Source organism: Choloepus didactylus, chromosome 22 (assembly GCF_015220235.1).
Source record: "Choloepus didactylus isolate mChoDid1 chromosome 22, mChoDid1.pri, whole genome shotgun sequence".
Taxonomy (NCBI): domain Eukaryota; kingdom Metazoa; phylum Chordata; class Mammalia; order Pilosa; family Megalonychidae; genus Choloepus; species Choloepus didactylus.
Window position 1 is genome coordinate 44,315,903 of NC_051328.1, and position 19,903 is coordinate 44,335,805.

The 19,903-nt window shown below is 48.8% G+C and overlaps 1 protein-coding gene and 1 pseudogene across 14 annotated transcripts in view; both read right to left on the reverse strand.

Moving 5' to 3' along the window:
• FANCA (FA complementation group A) overlaps positions 1-19,903 on the reverse strand; it is a 74,889-nt gene that overhangs the window by 19,245 nt on the left and 35,741 nt on the right. For 11 of the 14 annotated variants that reach the window (XM_037815505.1, XM_037815507.1, XM_037815504.1 and 8 more), the window contains 10 exons: positions 19,273-19,361; positions 18,216-18,276; positions 18,078-18,127; positions 7,826-7,902; positions 5,853-5,960; positions 4,664-4,800; positions 4,100-4,170; positions 3,557-3,650; positions 3,097-3,284; positions 1,483-1,579 (listed from right to left, as the gene is read on the reverse strand). In XM_037815505.1, the coding sequence (XP_037671433.1) occupies positions 1,483-1,579; positions 3,097-3,284; positions 3,557-3,650; positions 4,100-4,170; positions 4,664-4,800; positions 5,853-5,960; positions 7,826-7,902; positions 18,078-18,127; positions 18,216-18,276; positions 19,273-19,361 (972 nt within the window). The other 3 variants (XR_005213754.1, XM_037815506.1, XM_037815516.1) reach the window with 3 other exon arrangements.
• On the reverse strand, positions 14,299-15,617 carry LOC119519042 (annotated as a pseudogene).

Consider the following 19,903-nt stretch of genomic DNA (forward strand, 5'->3'; position numbering starts at 1 on the left):
AGTGACATGCTTATCATAAGAGATTTAGAAAATACACAAGCAAAACTGATACTGGCACCAGCGCTCCTGGCAGGGCCCCGTCAGCCCTCACACCCTTCCTGCCATGAGGTGTGTGCAGACCGAGCGGCGGCCCCTGGGTGCTGGGAGCACCAGAACACACAGCGTTTCTGTGAACAGCCCTGAACATAAGTCCTCGTGCACACCTGATTCTTCCTGGGCTAACTGATAAGAAGTGGAATTGCAGAATCAAAACACAGTGCACCAGATGTCTCCAGAGAGGCCATGCCCCATCCAGCCCCCAGCAGTGGGCGGGAGGCTGTCTTCCCAGTTCTTTGCCAGTGCTGATGTTCTCATTTTAAAAGTCAGCGTTCTATCCGTGGTATTTTAAGTTGCATATGTTTGCTTATTAGGGAGTGTGGCCTTTCTCCTTGGCTTCTGCAGCCCCCACTGGTGGTGGCTCTGAACATTCATGGTGATGCACGTGGACTGGCGTCCTGCCCAGCAGAGGAAGAGGCCTGGCTCAGCCGCCTCTCCACAAATGCATGTGTGGCTCGTAAACTCGCCGCAGCCAGGGTGGCTTCATCAGCGACACGAAAAATTTAGCAGTTTTTAAACTTCTGATTTGGGCAAAAAGGAACAAGGTAGTTTGGATGACGTTGGGTTTTACTTTTTAAAATGTCCTTTGGAAGCATCCTGGCAATGAGGACACTGCGCGGCTGGGACTGAGACAAGAAGGGAAGACGCAGGGACTTCTTTCTCTGGGCCATTCCTGATCCCCATTCTTGGCTTTCCTTGAAAATATGGCTGCAAGCACTGAATTCCTCCCAGTGGGCAACTGGGAGTCCCACCACCTCCTACCAGGGCTGCCCCCAGATTCTGATGTGATTTACCTGGGCAGGGCTCAGGATCTGTATTTTTAAAAGCTTCTCTGTTGATTTTAATATGAAGCCAGAACTGAGGAATGACTGTTTTAATCATAAGGAATTTCACTAATAAAGACTACATTAAAATTTATAGAAGAAATGGTACTGGTTTGCAAATAAGTTCAGAAGTCTTTATCTTTACTTTTGATGTTCAGGGTTTCTAACGCTGTATCATTAATATTCTATGCTCTTCTGACAAATATAACAAGCATTTACTAGATGAGGGGAACTCTTCAGAGGAAATTTGTAATTCTTTAAACGGAAGGATATTTTTTGTTACTACTTATCTTTCAATGTATCTATTTTGTAAGAATCACCATCAGTTTCTTTTATAAAAGGGGTATATCCGTAGCTGTCATCTTCCACGTCATTTAAGCTCAGAGAACCGAAGGAAAAGGCAACATTCAGCCTGTAAGACCTGTGATGTCGATGTCGACAGAGCAGCAGCTCCCCAAGGCAGCTGCACCCCAAAACACGGCAGGAAGATCAGGGAGCAGGAAGAAGCTGCACGGGCGCTGCAGGATCCGAGGGCAGGAGAGGGGGCGGGCAACAGACCCACCTTTTTCATAAGACTTGGAGATAAACTCCTGTACAAAGTATCACGTGACTCGGAAGAAAACCTGCACAAAGAATAAGAAACTGCCGCTGTGCAAAACCTGAAAATAGAAAAGATGATCGGTTATAATGCACAAGCAGGACAGTGTGAAGGGCCAGTCCTCATTTCAGGACACCCCCGCGAGAAGCCCACTCACACTGCCCGGCCCCACCACGCCCCACGTCCGAGCGGCTGGAGCCTTGTCATGGCCGGGAACCTGTGCTCAGAGAGGGAGTGTGGGGAGGGCTGGGGCTCCCCAACAAAGAGCTCACTCAGAAACAAAGGAAGCAAACGAGAATCGCGGCCTCTCTTGTTAGGAGCTTCCTGGAAGCAAAGGGCTCCCAGGTGTCTGCGGACCCTGCCACTACCCCACCCTGCGCATCCCTGCAGACGCAGCGAACAGAACCTGGGGCGCGGCCTCAGCCACTGCTTCATGCTCTGTGTGGAGAAGGAAGAAACGAACGGGGACAGAAAACGGCTGGAGGGGGTACGATGCCCAGTGGGCAGGGGCTGGGGTGCCAGCGGAGCCACAGTTGGAAGAGACAAACATACCACGTGCACAGGTTAAAGGGGTCAAACCAGACCATTCCACAGGAGAAGTGAAACCACACACACGAGAAATCTTCACTTCAGAACAGGGTGAGCTTCTGACCTCAGGCAAAGATGATTCTCAATGACCATCCCCACGGGAAATCACTGCTGTGTTCTTATTGACTGTTCCAGTGTTTCTCTAACTGACACAAATGCTTATTTTTCCTCCCCTCTTCTCCCTTCTTCACTTGCCTGCGTGGCCTGGGGGACTCCCCCCGCCCTCCCTGCGGCTGCACACTGGGTGTTTCCAAACTTTCACTATCACAAACGAGGCCCCGATGATGGCGCTGAGCTTATCGAGACTTCCAGGGAGCAGGGGTGAGGTGGGAGCAAGTCCTGAAGGGGCCCCCGAGGAGTCGGTCCCTGTCTGCCCCCGGCCGTGGAGAGAGGGCTGCGTTCCCGTAGGCACAGGCAGAGCGGCCACTCAGTGAGCGAGCAAGCGATTTAGGCCCGACTTGTTTGTGCTCCGAATGAGGGTTTACGCACTTGCAACTGTTGTCCACACCTGCGCCTCCCAGCCTGGACCTGCCCATGCACCCACCCGGGGGTCCCGCAGCACCGCGATGAAGCCCCTGTGGTTCCACCCTGTCCCATCCACACTGGGTCACACCTGCGGCTCCTCGTGGGCCAGCCCCCTGCTTCCGGCCTGACCTTGTCTGACGGGTTGCTCTGAGGAGCTGGTCAGACCAGCCTCCAACAGCCACAACAGTTAAGATGGGGTCGAAGGAGAGTCGCAGGGGGGCTTCAGCACACGCAGAGACGTTTATGACTCACTGACCTGACAGCCAGGCAGTCTGGAGGAGGAACACACACACACATGCGCACGCACACGCACGCACACACGCACGCACACACGCACACACGACAGCAGGATGAAGCTCCGGAAGGGGGCCCGGCACACGTTAACCGGGTCCTCTGTTCTGACCTCATGCAAAGGGGAAGGAAGAGCCGTCCCTGAGGAACAAGGCCGTGGAAGGACCGACTCACTTCATGCTCAAAAGGCAGGACGCTGCAGTTCTGCATGTCAGCACGTCGTCCAAGAACTCGGCGGCCGAGAGGCCCTTCGCAGAGGTGGGGGTACCTGTGGCCACTTCCGGAAGGACAGACGCGTACTCCCTCAGGTGGACGGCCAGGGCTGCCAACCCCACCACGTGAGGGGCCCTCAGGCTCGAGCCCTGCGATGGAGAGGAGGATGGTGCAAAGGGGAGGAGGGGGCGCCAGCAGAGACCCTGGGAGGCCTCAACACAGACCAGCAGCAGCGCAGGGGAGATGGTCGCTCTGCATCAATCAGGAGCCAGGGCCAGGGGAGCTGCGCCCTCCTGGGCCGAGCAGCCCCATCCCGCACCCCGCGAGTGCAGAGGGGGGCCACACCCCACACCCCTCACAGGTGCCCGGGCACTGGCGCGCGGTCCTGTCCCTCTGCCCGCGGGGTGGGCCGGAGTCGCACCTGGTGGCAGAGCAGCTGGCGGAGTCGGCCGAGCACCGCAGGGAGCACGCGTCCACACACCGTCCTCACGAAGAGCACGGCCCACGGACCCTGCCTGCAGACACAGCCCCAGGCCATCAGCACCAGCTGCTCATGGGCTGGCCCGGGGCTGGGGTCGAGGGCACCCCAGGCATGGAGAGTGAGGAAAGCCAGGCTCCTTCCAGCTAGAGAAGTGAATCCTGGTGTTTTCTCATTTCCACAAACATCTGTCTTCCTAAATAAGAGGAACAAGCCTCTCCCTCTTCTGCTGTGACCGCATTTGATAAACCGCAGCCCTGAGCCTCCCCAGCTGGGTCCTGGGCCTGCAGTGGAAGTTGGTTATAATCGTGTTTCTCCAAGACAGAGAATGAAGTGTGTCAGGTGTCTGGACACTACGGTAAGAGCTAAACCGTGAGCACCCACTCCCTCTCCTCGTCTTTAAAGACAAGGCAAAGCTCTGACCACTGGAGGACCCGCAGAAACACCCAGCCCGCCCCGGGGAAGGGCAGGAGGCCGTGGACCCACCTCTCTGGTGGGGCGAAGCTGGAGGCTGCCATCAGGTTCTGACAAAATGAGGTCAGCAAGAGGTCCACGACCTGCGAGGAAAGACACAGCCACTGTAAGGCCGCAGCCCTGGGCAAGGCCACGTCACTGCTCCCCGTGCGCTACGGGCTCTGCGAGGCAGACAGGACCAGAGAGCAGATTTGCGTTTGCAGAGGAAACGACAGCGCAGAGCAGCAACACAACACCACTCTCAAAGCCCAGGACGCAGGCTGGGGCTGCCAGCAAGGTGGCCACGAGATCTTACGGTACAGAGCAAGGCTGCAAGTGTCATCTGTAAAGGGGCAGAGAGTAAAACAGCCTCTATCACGTGTTCTTTAAAGACATGAAAGCCGCTTTAGATCACCAAGAGGTCAGGCCGGCCCAGTCTGTAACCCTGACACAGAGACCTGCCCAGTCTCCCGAATCTCAAATTCACACGCATGCTCTTCATCTAACAGGCAAACAGGAGGACGTGGGGGCCCACGCCTGCGACGCTTTCAGCAGAACCCCATGATGCTGGTGCCTGGCCAAGGACTCCGCACCCACCTTTGCTCCCTGCTGCCCCAGACCTGGAGCTGGGACGTCGAGCTGAATCTTGGACATCTCAGAGCTGCCACCGTCCTGGCTGCGACCCAAGGCGGCGCTCAGCCTTTCGGAAATCACGGTGATGTGAGCAGACACAACTGCAAATGGAGACGGACAGGAAGGTGGGAAGGACACCAGAGGGCTAGGCCATGGAGGGGCCACGTCCCGCCACGCCTGGTGCTGAGCACACAGCAGCCTCCCCGGAGACGCTCGCTGGAGGGGTGGCGGGGTGGCCCCTCGGCCTCTCACCACAGCAGGCCCAGACTTCCCAGGAGGTGGCAACACCCGCCCGCGAGAGCTAGGCTTTTCCTCGCCATGGTGCCGCCACAGACTTGCAGACGGAGACACAACATGCGACGCAGAATGGAACAAGGCCTGAGGCCCCTGCGCGTTCTCCGCTCTGCACCAAGACCGTGCGCACTCCCCCAGCTCTGCCTCCAGGGCCTCTTGGTGTCTGTACCCACACGGGATGGCCGCGGTCAGTCTCCTGAGCTCTGGGCCCCAGGACGACCACGGTCCCTCCTGCTGACCTCAGTGCACGTCCAGCCTGACAGTCGGCCCTAGTGGGGCTGTGTCTGCCTTAGCGTCTCCCCCCAGACTGAAAGCTGCACACGAGCTCGGCTCCAAGGGGAGGCTGTCTGCGTGCAGGCTGGCGGCCATGGCCACGGCAGCAGTGGGGACCAAGGGCATGCAAGCACTTCCTTCCCTCTGTCCTGGTTTCAATGAAACAAACTCATAATAAATTAAAATCCATTATAGCCACTCAATAAAAATATGGCTTGTGTATTTTAGACTTTTTAGATATCCATAAAAGCATGGAAGTCCTGGAGCCAAGGACCTTGCGTTACCACGCTGCATCACTGCTCTCAAGATAAATGCTGTTTCCCACAGAGCACGGTCAGGTGGGAGTCACTTCACAGCCGCTGAGACCCTCTACACATCCCATAAACAGCCCTCTGCCTACATGAGACCCGCTTCCCAACCCGCCAAAAGGCGCAGTGGTGCTCAGGCTACGCCACCGGCCAGGGCACTGGGACTGCAGGGGCAAGGGACAGAGCTGGACACACCCTCACCCAGACACCGGAGCAGAGAGCTTGGCCACAGCCCACTTGCAGCCCATCCACAGCCCCGTCCACAGTCCCATCCTCACCGTCAGGCCGGGCAGGGTCTGCCATCACAGCTCTGAATGCTCCCAGGGCAGCTTGCAGTGCCCCCAGGGGCTCTTCGGCAGAGCCAGGTTCTGCTGTCATGGACGGGGCTACAATTAAGCCAGACAGGAAACACGTTCCATCGATAAGGTGCTTCATTTTTTCTCTTCATAAAATACAGAGCAAGAAACCTCACACTGGTGGATGCGGAGCTGCACATTCCCAAGGTTTGAGAGTCCCTGTGGAGCCACAGTGGAGCCCTGCCTCCCCGCCCCCGGGCGACTGAGAAGCCGCATGTGTCCCCGAGCCAGACGGGGACTGGGGTGACGTGGCTGCTGAGCAAGCAGTTACAGGCGGCGATTACTCCATCTGGGGCTCCAACTTTTATGTCATACTGTTCTATTGTTTTTGTTTGTTTGTTTGTTTGTTTTACAACAGGACCTTAAAAAACTAAAGGTAAAGACAACAAACTGAGAACTACTATAAAAGAGATAATCACCAGTTCTTCTCAGTCCTTCAGTATACATTTAACAGCTTTATAAAAAAGATTACATATGGTCACATATTTGCAAACCCTCAACACAGCATGTATATTACTAAAGGAAGGTTTGCTTGTACATTTAAAAAATACAGAGGAAAACTGCCAAGTGTGAGAACGTGCTACTGAGCACCCTGCCCCGAGGCTGATGGGGTCCAACAAGGTGAAACTAGAAGTCAACAGAAACAGAAAGCTGCTGGGTACAAGCCCAATTCAAGTAAGTTATCATAAAACAGTTCAAAACCTCCAAAAGGAGGACAGTGGAGTGAGAAAGAGGAAGAGAGGAGGAAGAGGGGAGGAGGATGATAAGGGGGAAGAAGGAAGGGGAGTGGGGAGGACAGGGCAGAGCACGGGGAGGAGGAAGAGAGGACAAGGAGGAGGGAGAGGAGCAGGCGGAGCATGGAGAGGAGGGGACAGGGAGCAGGCAGAGGATGAGGAGGAGGGAGGGGGACAAGGAGGAGGGAGAGGACGATGAGGAGGGGAAGAGGAGGAGGGAGAGGAGGAAGAGGGAAGGGGAGGAGGGAGGGGGACAGGGAGGAGGAAGAGGACAAGGAGGAGGGGAAGAGGAGGAGGACTGAGGGGAGGAGGGAGAGGACAACGAGGAGGGAGGGGTGACAGGGAGGAGGAGGAGATGGGAGGAGGGGAAGGGAGGAGGAGGACAGAGGGGGAGGAGGACGGTGGAGGACAGAGGAGCGGCAGCCTCTGCCCAGCACGGAGGACATGCACTCCCGCTGGCCCAGCGTCAGGAGCGCAGGTGCTCAGGCCCATGGGCCCAGGCAGACATGGCCTGGGCATCTTTCTCCTTCGCCCATGGGAGCGTCTGGCCATGGGAGTGGTCAGAACAACCTCCGCTGCCCAGTCTGGCCCGCAGATGTGAGGAGCAACACAAACAAGCAGGCGGTGCTGGCTCCTGCTGGTTACAAAGTGACGGCGAAGAAAGCCCAGGTGCTCTCATGACCGCCTCTTGTGGGGTGCGCGGGGCAGGCAGAACATTCCAGAGGCGGTTTCGCTGGTTTGATCTGGGCCTGTATCACTGTTCCTTAGAAGGAGATGACTGAACAGCCTAAAGAGAGCTGCCGCATCAGGCCCCAACGGGACACACTTCAGCATCAACTCTGAGTCTAGCTGGGTGCCTGAACACAGCACAGGAAAACAGACCACACCACGAGGACACAGAGCAGGGTGGGTCTGTGCTGTATCCAACCCTTTCGAGAAAGTGCTCAGTCAGGGACCTTCTTAGGGCCCCTGTGCCCAGACACTGTGAACTGATGGTGTCAGGCGGAGCTGTCAGTGCTGCCACAGGAGGAGCTGCGTGACAAATGGTCCCTCAGGCGCTGGCCTGACCCAGGATGACCTCAGCAAGTGCGGACCACACACCAGCACTTCCCGGGGGTCAGGGGGCATGACTCACAGCCAGCGCGTCATCGTGAGCCTTACTTTCTTGCTGCTTCTCCTCAGCAGTGGAACAGGCTTGGCGATAGGTGGAGTACAGAGACGGAGGGATTTTGTCTGCTCTGGATCAGAAGGAAACAGTAAAATCAACTCAGCTCAGCCTTGACAAATATTCAAGCTTACAATTCCAAAAACTATGAAACATAAATAACATACACAACAGCATGAATGATTGTCGTATTTTTGGAAAATAGCATGTGGGTTTAAGCAGCACTCACTGTTCCATAGTACACCCCACCCAGGTGTCCGGAAGCCAGACCACAAAGCACTAAGAGGTGAGCTACCTTGGGTAGGGCGATTATGAATCATTTTAGCTCTCTTCATTCAATTTCTGGTGACTTCTAAATTTTAACAGTGAACTTATATAACTTTTAGTGAATAATACTAAGAAACGTACCCGGTTAATGTCATGAAAAGCCTGCAGAATTCTAAGAGCGAAGTCCGCTACTAAGGGTGGGGGAGCCCTCAGCCCTGAGCTGCTGGGTGCCGGGCCCGTGACAACAGCCCCCAGAGCCACGTGCGGGAGGCTGCGGACAGCCCCATGCCCCATGCCCAGGACTGGGCCCTCCAAAGGCAGGTAGGCGCTGGCGACACCCACCAACGCAAACAGCCTGGAACCCAGGGTTCTAGCAAGACTGGCTTTGGAGATATGGCAGAGAAGGCCCTGTGAGACACACAGCAGAAACAACCCGGCAAGGGGGTGCTGCGAGTCCAAGCTCCAGTGCCCCCCGCAAACCAGCACTGATAAGACACAGAGAGAGAAGGGCTCAGATGCAGCTGCAGACACAGATGAGGCCCACCACAGTGGCGAGTGGAGTGGACGGGGCTGGCCATGGGATTAGGAATTGAGGAAAACCAGCCACACTGCCTCGGTGACTGGGCAGCTTTTAGTTTAAAAAACAGAAACCAACTCAAACAAAAAGAAAAAGCAACGTTAAGGACACAGAGATATTTGCAGAAAAGAAAACTTGAGACAAAAGACAAAATCATCATTAACAGCCTCAGAGAAGTTAGACACAACAGTGAACTAAGAAGAGATGGCCATTCTGACAGCAGAACGAAAAACTCAAAAGGTAAAACTGAGGAAATCTCCCAGAAAGGGAAGCCAAACACACACACACCGCGGACGAGCACACTGTGACAGAACAGAAGAAAATCAGAAGAAATCAGAAGAGCAAGTCAGGGGGGCTCAATGTCTGAAGAACAGAGTTCCAACAAGAGACAGAGCACCAGGGAGGGAATCATAGACATACGGAGATGATGTCTGGGATGGGCTTCAAAATAACCCAGTAAGGGAGGTGGGTGGGTAGGTGAGAGGACTGGAGGCATTTCAGTGAAGCAAGACTGGTCATTTGTCGACACTGCTGCAGCTGGGAGACAGATGCTAGTGTCTGACTTCTCTGTTTTAAAATTTTTGTGATAACAAGTTAAAAATTACTGAGAAAATTTCTTTGTATTGAACTACATTGAGTTTTCAGATTAAAAGGCCACCATGAACCCAGCAAAGAAATGAAATTAGACCCACAACAAAATACATTACCATACAATTTCACAATATTGGGAACAAAGACATTATAACCGTCCAGAGAAAAAAAGCAGGTCATTTGCAAAGACTCGGAAATCACAAAGGCTCTGGCTTCTCAGCACAATACTGGAAACAAGAAGCAGCGGAGCATCACTGTCAAAAGTCGGAGGGAAAATAATTTCCAACCTCGATTTTATACCAGCAAACTACCAGTCAAACGTCAGGGCAGAAATAAAGGTGTCAGAATGTTCTGCCTCCCACCCATCCATTCTTAAAAAAACATCCACAGGATATGCTCCACCAAAAGAAAGGAGTAAGTCAAGAAAGAGGAAGACCTGGGATGCAACAAAGAGAAGTCAACATGAGCCAGAGCAGAAGGGACCCCCAGGTGACGGCAAAGGAAGAGTCTGGGATGGCAGTAGTCCCTCAGGCATAAACAGCTAACAGTCCACACTGGCATGGGTTAGAAGACTCTAGAACAGATTTCTCTAAGACGATATTGGTAAAATACTTGGCAATTCTGAACGAGAGGAAACAATTGGTAGGAGGTTCAGCTGAATTAGTGTAAAGGAAAAGGAAAACAAGTCACAAAGACTATTATACCCTCCAGGAAAAACAAAAGGAAAAGAAATTAGATTCCTATATGGCTCAGCTTAAATAGTGAAAGTCTGGTTTACAATGATGTAAATAGTCTAGAAATGGATAGTGGGCAAAGTTCACAGGACTGTCAATGTAAAATGGCAAAGAATTAAAATGGGTAAAATTATTTTTATGTTATGTAGCTTTATCACAATCAAAAATCAATAATTTATTCAAACAAACACATACTGAATAATGAGTTTTTAAAAAAAATTATGACGGGTGTTCTTTTTTCACTTTTATTTTCTATTCTTGTTCTGGTTCTTTCTGATGTAAGGAAAATGTTCAGAGATAGATTGTGGTGATGAACGCATAACTATGTTATCATACTGTGGACATTTGATTGTATACCATGGATGATTGTATGGTGTGTGAATGTATCTCAATAAAACTGAATTTAATAAAAAAAAAAAATTATGATGGAAGTGCGCCACTTGGTGATGTGAGAGGAAAGGAAGACGAGTCTTTGTCCTCCACAGTGGAGTCAATTGACATTGCCTAGAAAGGAGAAAACATTACGTAGCAGGACAAGAATGTTATGTAGACATAGGGAAGAAAATATCAAAAGAACCAGAATATCAAGAGTTAAAAATGGGTGCCTCCAGAGAGAGAGAAGTGGCAGCAAGGGGTGGGGGGAGCTGCTTCCCTCAACAAACTAAGAATGATCTGACTCTTTAATCTACATCCACAGTTAACTGTGACAAAACAAAGCAGAAAAGACTAGAAATATGCCAAAATATTAATAAGATATACCAGGCAAATACAAAATAGAAAAAAGCTGACATAGCAAAAAGCATGATAGAGATAAAGCGAGAACTACACAATAATGAAAGAAAAAAAACCCAGCAAGAAGATTTAACAATCATGACAAGTCGCAATGATCATCAAAGCCTCTAAATATATGAAAACAGGTCAGACAGTTACAAGGAGAAACCAGCAGAGCCACAGCCACCTCGACAGCAAGACATACCAGACAGAGACAAGATCAGGGTACATCAGCCAAAACTCGACAGACCCTTTACCCCCAACTTAGAGAACAGGCACTACTTTCAAGCATGCACGGAGTATTTACAAACACTAAGCGTGTACCAGGTCTAGGGGGATGTCCGAAACAACTACAAAAATATCTCTATCATATAGGTCTTATCCTTTGAAAATAATGTAATTAAATTAGAAATCAACAATAAGACCTCAGGAACAAACATGTATGTATGGGAAACAAACAAATATGTATGGGAAAAATTCATTTATAAATAACCTATAAATTATGAGAAAAACATAATGTAAATGGTAGGATATTTAGAACTTAATGACAATGTAAGTACCAGAAACTGTCACTTCTAGAAAGCAGATAAAGCAATACTTAACAGGTAAACTTTACTGAAACACAAAATATATAAAACAATGAGTTCAGTTCAAGAAATCGTAAAAAGAAATTCAAAGAAAATAAAAGGAAGGAAATAATAAAGTTAAGATCTGAAATTAATAAAACAGGATGAAAAAGCAAGGACGATGATTTTAAAAGCTTTCTTTGCTTCTTTGGAAAAATGAATAAACATAAATATTTAACAAGAGTGCTCCACTTAAGAAGGCAAAATTAACACTACCAGGAATTTTTAAAAAGGAATGAAAAGTATAGATAAGACAGATTTAAAAATCCGCAGTAGAGGAGGAGGGACAAACAGCAGAGTCGGGAGGTGTGGAATTGAGTCCGTCCTCTAGGGAAGCCAGATGTCTGGAGGGCTTCCGGGACAAGGTGCACATCTGGAGGGTGAGAACCAGAAGTAGACACCCCCTCCCCAGTAGGAAGCAGAAGCCCTCCCTGCTCAGCAAGGGAAGGGGAGCTCAGCCAGCCTCCAGCTGTGGATCTGATGAAGGGATCCGGACTGCTGACTACCAGCTCCGAGCACAGATAAAAACTCCTAGAAGTTAATGCAGGGAAATACCTTCAAGACCCAGTATTAGGAGTCGCTTCTTAGACCTTACACCCAAAGCACAAGCAACAAAAGAAAAAACAGATAAATGGAAATTCCTCAAAATCAAAGCTTCCGTGCCTCAAAGGAATTTGTCAAAAAAGGTGAAGAGGCAGCCAATGCAATGGGAGAAAATATTTGGAAACCTTGTGTGCCAGTTCGATGTATTATGTCCCCCAAGACACCACTACCTTTGATGCAATCTTGTATGGGCAGACATATTAGAGTTGATTAGATTTTGGAATCCTTTGGGTGTTTCCATGGAGACATGATTCAATCAATTGTGGACAAGACCTGTGGTTGGATAATTTTCACAGAGGTGTTGCCCCACCCATTCAGGGTTGGTCTGAATTAAATTACTGGAGCACTATATAAGCTCAGACAGAAGGAGCAAGCTTGCTACAGCCAAGAGGGACACTTTGAAGAATGCACAGGAGCTGAGAGAGGAGCTTATAGAGATATTTTGGAGATGGCCTTTGAAGGCAGACTTTTGCTCCAGAGAAGCTAAGAGAGGACAAATGCCCCAAGAGCAGCTGAGAGTGACATTTTGGAGAGAAGCTGAAGCCTAGAGAGGAATGTCCCAGGACAAAGCCATTTTGGAACCAGAACTCCGGAGCAGATGCCAGCCACTTGCCTTCCCAGCTAACAGAGGTCTTCCAGACGCCATTGGCCATCCTCCAGTGAAGGTACCTGATTGCTGATGTGTTACCTTGGACACATTATGGCCTTAAGACTGTAACTGTGTAACCAAATACACCTCCTTTTATAAAAGCCAATCTATCTCTGGTGTTTTGCATCCTGGCAGCATTAGCAAACTAAAACATCTTGTATCTGGTAAGAGACTGATATCTTGCATATATAAAAAAATCCTACAGCTCAACAATAGTACAAACAGCCCAATTATAAAATGGGCAAAAGATATGAAAAGACATTTTTCCAAAGAATAAATACAAATGGCTAAAGAAACACATGAAAAAATGTGCATCTTCACTAGCTATTAGGGAGAGGCAAATCAAGACCACAATGAGATATCATCTCAAACCAATCAGAATGGCTGTCATCAAACAAACAGGACACTACAAATGCTGAAGAGAGTGTGGAGAAACTGGAAGAAACTGAAGATAAAGTGAGAAACTGTTTATCTTGGGACTGAATATACGTTACGTGAAATTAGGAACCCAATCAGCCGCTAGATCTTGAGGCTTGCTCCTGTGAAACTTAGGACTGTAAATGGGAGGCTGAGCCCTCCTATAATTATGCCTGAGAGGCACCTCCAGGGACCCTCTTCTGTTGCTCAGATGTGGCCTTTCTCTCTCTAAGCCAACTCAGCAAATAAATTCATTCACCTCCCCCAACAAGGGACATGACTCCCAGGGGAATGAATCTCCCAGGCGACATGGGACACAACTCCCAGGAATGAGCCCGGCCCTGGCAGAGAGGGATTGAAAATGCCTAATGAACAAAAGAGGGATAAATAAAGGTAATAAAGTAAGGTTACAGTGGCTAAGAGATCTCAAATTGAGTTGAGAGGCTATCCTGGAGGCTTCTCTATGCAAGCTCCAGCTGGATACCCCAAATGGCCACAGCACACCACGCCCTTGTCAAAAGTAGTCCCCAAATACCTAGGTCCCTACCTGAGATTCTATAAAAGATTTACTCACTAAGTTTTATCTCTCAGAGACTTACATCCACCAGAGTGTTCCTATGCCAGACAAGTCCTAAAACCCAGAGGCAACAGCCTCTTTAAGAACAATTATCAGATGTGGCCCCTTCCCCATACTGTCAACACTCCCTTTCAATATGAACAAGTTGGGGTGCTCACTGACTAGACGCCCCTGAAGATGGAGAAAGCGATTAAACGAGAGGAAGAGGTAGCAACAGACAAGATAGGATTTAACAAAGATTACAAATACTGAAACTGTATACAAATATAAATATATATCTTTATATGCTAGGGTATTAGAATAGCTAAAAGTAAATAACTGAAATGGTGGAATTGTAACCTACAACATTCTTTGACATTTTCTCTACAGATATTGTACTTTGAAAGTTATCACCTTTCTGTATACATCCTATATTTCACAATAAGGAAAGAGCCGAAACTGTGGAACTATAACCCATAACATTTTTGAAATTACCTATATAACTGCTTGTTGAGCTGTACTTTGAAAGTTAACATCTTTCTGTATATATATTTTACAATGGAAATAGTTGAAATTGTGGAACTGTAACCCATAATGTTCTTTGAAATTTGCTAACAACTTGTTAAATAGTACTTTGAAAGTCATCACTGTTATGTACATATGTTAAAGTTCACAATAAAGAAAAATGCAAAAAGAAAAAAAGTTAATATTGGGCTTTTGAAACCTAGATTTCTAATGTAACCATTGTTTCAATCATAGGTGTATTACTTAGGCCACAGGACCTCCTCTTAGCCTTTCTTGTCGGAGGGCAAGCAATCTCTTGAGCCACTTTTCCTTAGCCACAGCTCTCTCAGTAAATAAATTTGGATGGGCCAGAGAATTGCTGTCTTTGGTACTTGATAGTGGTGGGGATGCTGCTAGGGTTTGTTTTCTTTTCAACACTAGGTAGATCAGCAACTGCTGACACTGGCCGCACGCATCACCTCACTAGGTCCCACCAACTTTTTCACTTCTTTACTTGATCTGAATGTCTTGCCAAACAAAAGAATCACTTTCAATAGCCTCAATTTCTTTTTACTCTTTTTACTTATTCTCCCAGGGTATCTTGGTCTTCCTCCTTTCTTCTTTCTGCTTCTTCATTGCTTTCTTTGGCTTTCAATGCTTCATCTGCTTTCACAGGGGCTTCAAGAAGCAGCTGTAATCTGGGTTTGGCCTGTTCAGCTGCTGAGATATTCTAATCCAGCTTTGATGCTTCTAGATTCCCTGTATTTGATATTGTGCAATTCCTCGTCCTTCCTTTATCCTTCTCCTTTTCTCTTTTCTCCTCATCTCTGACTTTATGCCTTTTTCTTTCCCGACTACGGGTTCTTCTGCGACTGGATCTTTCACTGCTTTGGCAAGGGAAGGTGGACAAGGTCTTGACCTGGACCTTCTTATCCTGCTTTTTGATCTTGACCTCTGAACTCTATAGGATTTCCCTCGACCTCTTGAATGACTTCGACTTTGTTTTCTTCTAGAGCCATAAGAAGAGCTACTGCTTGATCAATGCATGCATCTTCTAAGATAAGAATGTGAACCATGCTGAACATCTCTGGACCGAGATCTTGACTTTGACCTTGATTCCCTTCCCCCTTTCTTTCAGTTGTATGTTCTACTGTCTGAAGAACTGCTTGAAGACGAGCATCTCCACTGTTGCTTTTTTCTCTTACTTCTGCTTTCTTTTTCAGTATCTGTTGACCAGCAGATACTTCAGGCTGGGTCCCAGCCTTCGGACTTACACCCGCCGCTGATGTGCAGGCACCGCAGCCCTGGAAGTGTTTCTTCAGGTTAAGGAGCCGCCGGCATCCACCTAACTTAAAGCTCAGCGCCTTCCTGGCTCCAGCGCCAGGCCTAGCCCTTATTTTTGAAGAAAGTCTCTCAAGATATACAATTCTTGGCTGTCAGTTGTTTTCTGTTGGCACTTTAAGTATTTCAACCCACTGCTTTCTTGCCTCCATGATCGTTTCATGAGAAATTGGAGCTCAATCTTATTGGGACTCCGTTATATATAACACACTGCTTTTCTCTTGCAGCTTTCAGAACTCTCTCCTGGTCCTTTGCATTCTATAATGTGATCAATATACAATAGGTTGTATTTTCCTTAAAGTTTGGTAAAGCGTGACTATAAATGTGACTATAAAGCCCCAAGAGGAGCACACAGGAGAGGACTCTCCCAAGTCAGTCCCCAGCCAAAACAGGTCCAGGGGCCCACGAAGGGGGCCAAGGTGCCCAGGGGAGGGGCTCAGGAGGGGCGCCAAGAGCTTGTCCAATGGCTCTGCAATCCTGAGCTTTCCTCGCCTGCCCAGCAGATGCAGCCCCAGATACCTCCCCTGCAGCACTGCAGCAGCACAGCATCTTTAGAACTCCACTGCCGCTGCACCTGACAGGGAGGACTGAAAAAACGACTCCTGCCATCTTTGTCTGGGCGGGCTGGAACAACAGCTGCCCTGAGATTCCCACAGCAATCCGAATTCACTAATCAAAAGTCGTAATCAGTGATCAGCTAGGCCCTGTTCTTGGGGAAGAGGGTTTTTGTGTTCTTTTATGTCACCAGGAAGCTAGCCAGGGGCTGCACCCCACAGCCGACAGCCACAAGAGTGGGGATGGGCGCCAGGAGCCGCCAAGTGGAGACAGCAATTTACTGTTCTTCACCGTAATCTCTCAGCCTCTTCCCTGGAGGCTGCACAGAGCTCCTGTGATTCAGACAGGTCCTGCCTGTCTAACAGTGTTTTGGTGGAGGGACTGCACCCTGGGGCTCTCTACTCTGTCATCACCCCAGAGTCCCCTGTATGAGTATTTTAAGACTACAGTAAATACTATAATTAATGGTAAACTTCAAAATCATTTCTATTTTAGTCAAGAGTAAGATAAGGATATCAGCTTATTACCCTAAATTCCAGGTTATGCCAAAAGCTCTACCCAATACACTGAAACAAAAATGAAGTGTTTTAAGAGCTGGGAAGGAAGGGACAAATTGTTCTTACAACGTGATTATCTACACAGAAAATCTACGAACTATGAGGACAAATATGAATTCAGCAGAGCTACTGGATAAGGTGTTTCTACACTTTAGCAACAACCAATCAGAAAATTCAACAGAAAAAAATAATTTGTTTGAATAGCAACAAAATTTAGGTACCTAGTAACAAACCCCACAAAAGATGTATATGATCTTTATAGATAAAATTACAATACCACCACTAAAAGAAGACCTGAACGGAAAGATATACCATGTTCATCAAAATAAAGTCAACCATTCTAAAATTAATCTAAAAAAAAGAAAAAAAGGACATTTCACTCCATATTTCAAAAGGGTTTTCATGACATACCCAAGGATGTTCACTGAAGAACTGATAACAAGAGCACAGATTGGGAATAACCTAGGATCCCTTAGGGGAGCTGAACGATAAAGGTGGTGCAGCCACACGGTAGTATCGTGAGACTGTGTTCCACATAAATGTGCCGCATGGCAGATCTCAGTCATGCAACAGAATCATACATGGCAGTTAAAATACATGTACCAGAGCACAAATTTTATGAGGATAAATCAAAATGATACATTAATGAGTGAAAAAGCAAACTGTAAGAATGCTGATTCCACTTACCATAAAGTTTAAGAGTATACAGAATGACACTGTGAGGTGTGTGCACATGAACGGGCACACACACACATTGTTTATGGGTACAAACACATGCATAGAAGAATAAAAATAGAACCATGGTTAACATGGACAGAGAAAAAGGAGTGTGAGATTGGGGGGACTTTGACAGCATCTGTAATATTTTATTTTGGATAAAAAAAGCAAATATGGCAAAACATTAATGTGAGTGGGGGAGCATGCTGTTTTTAAAACAGGTCTCTGCCCCCTTCTGTATATTTGAAACATTTCATATTAAAAATAAAAATAAGAGTTCCAGAGAATAGTCTTATGGTAAGACCGAAAAACTTATTTTTACTTCCTAGCTCTTTCTTCCGTTAACCTTATGAAAGCTGTCCCTTCACCTTATGAAAGCCGTCCCTTCTCAAGAGTTTCACTGGAAAACAGGATTTATACTTTCCTACTTCCTCCAAGAAAGAGGAGGAAACACACTCTCTACCACGAGAGGCCCTCGAACGAGTGAGGAGAAACAGGCTGGGCCGCTGCAGTGTGTCTTCATGTCTCCTTTCCCGTCCCTCCTCGGCTTATACTCTCCCCTCTCGCAACAATTATGTGCCAATTACGTTAATTCCCAGACCAAAGAGTGATGCTATATTGTGATGCCGAGAATCAAACAAATATTCTTTTAAAAATCTTAACCAGCTAATTTTGAGCCAATATTTAAAAAAAAATATACAATGAAACAAATTTCTCTACAAAGGAACATTATTAACAAGCCCAACGGAAATGAGCAGCTGCCCTCGGCACCCCCTTCCATACCTTTTCAGGGACTCGATAAAAGCCGCACGGGGATCGGGGACTTCCGGCAGCTGTAAGGGGGAAGAGGACCTCGCATGAGATGCCAACAGGCAACGTCGTCCTGCAGACCAGGCACAACTTGGAGACAAGCATACTGACCACGCGCGGGGCGAGCAGGGCCGGGAGAAAGTGAGACAGGTAGTAGGGCCTCCGGAAGATGCTGTAACACAGAGCAGACATCGGCACCTCAAGAGTGCGTCCAGGTGAGAGATGCAGCGGGACCTTAACAGATGCAGGAGCGAGGGTGCTTCCTCCGAGCACCTTCTCTGCCACGCGCTCCACCACACCCCTCTCCTCTTCACCACTCTGTGACACGTCACAAGAGCAGCTGGTCCAGGCAACAGCCCCGAGTCCCAGGGAGCCCAGCCCTGCTCCGCGCTCCCTGGGCCCGCCACCAGGGTCACTGCAGGCCAACTCCAGCACCGTCTTTGGAGTTGGTCTCAAAGTTCTGGGAACTGGAATCACCTCACACTTCTCAGAACTGATACCTGAAAAATGCTGTCCCATGCTGGTAGGAACCAGAATTCAAGGTGGTTTGGGACCAAATTAAACACAATGAAACACTGGCATTCCACTCCCTGCATTGGCTCCGTACTGCTTCCCAACAAAGATTAACAAACACCTCACTACTGAGCTGCAGAACGAGGCCCATCAATACCACAGACTCACTGCTGGGGTGGGGGTGTCACCAGCTTTTCTAGAAGAAAACCCCTCACAGGAACACAGCCCACAGCCCTTGACTGGCTCTGCCACCACCCAAGGGAAGGGTCTCTGAGGGATGTTCACACCCTCAGCTCCTCCAGTGTCAGTGACTTGGAGAACAGATGAGACAAGAACTTTAGAAGAGCCACATGGCGCTGACAGTGGCGAGATGACCCTCCAAAGCACTGCCCAGCTAATCGCAGGGCAGAGCTGACCATGGGGGGCCGACTGTGAGAGCAGCTGTTCGCACCGGTGGGCAGGGCTGTCCATGGGTGGGGCTGACCTGGGTGGGGCCGATGCTGGTGAGGCCAACTGTGGGAGCAGCTATTTGCACCCATGGGCAGGGCTGTCCAGGGGTGGGACTGACCTGGGTGGGACCAACTGTGGGCAGAGATGACCTGGGTGGGGCTGACGCAGCTGGCGTCAAGTTGTCCTCTGCACAGCCCGCTCCTACCTGGCTTCCATGACGGTGGCTGGGATCTTCCCAGTATGTTCAAACACCATGATGGCCTTTTCAACATCCTGAGGCGCTTGGCTGTGGGGCTGGTGCCCACACAAGATGCAAAGGGAAAAAGAACAAAAGATTTTTTAAAAAAGAAATTGAGCAGAGAAGGTCAGCATCACCCTGTTTTTATGTTGCAATGATTCTCAACTCTGTACAATTTAAAGGCAAAAGCCAAAATAGATAATGCATAATACAGCAGTGGGCTTTGCTTTCTTCAATTACAAAAAAACAAAAACAAAAACAAAAACTGGGACATTCATACAAATTCTCTAATTCTCTAAGCTCTAGCAAAACCAAGGAAAAGGGTGACACTGACTGTTTCACACCCTCAGAAAGCAGGCATTGCTACAAGAAGGCCTCCAGGTCACAGCTCAGCGCCGCTCCGGGAGGCCTGCCCACAGCCACCCTGAAGAAGACGTGCCCTGCACAGCAGCTGTCTCCAGCCGCGATCCCACAGCCAGCTGTCTCTGCCCATCCCCATCCTGGCTCAAGGCATCTTCCTGCCTCCACTTTCTGTGGTACCCTCCAGAGGAATAAAGCATTCAAATTAAAGAAGATTCCAGGTGGGAAGGAACAAACA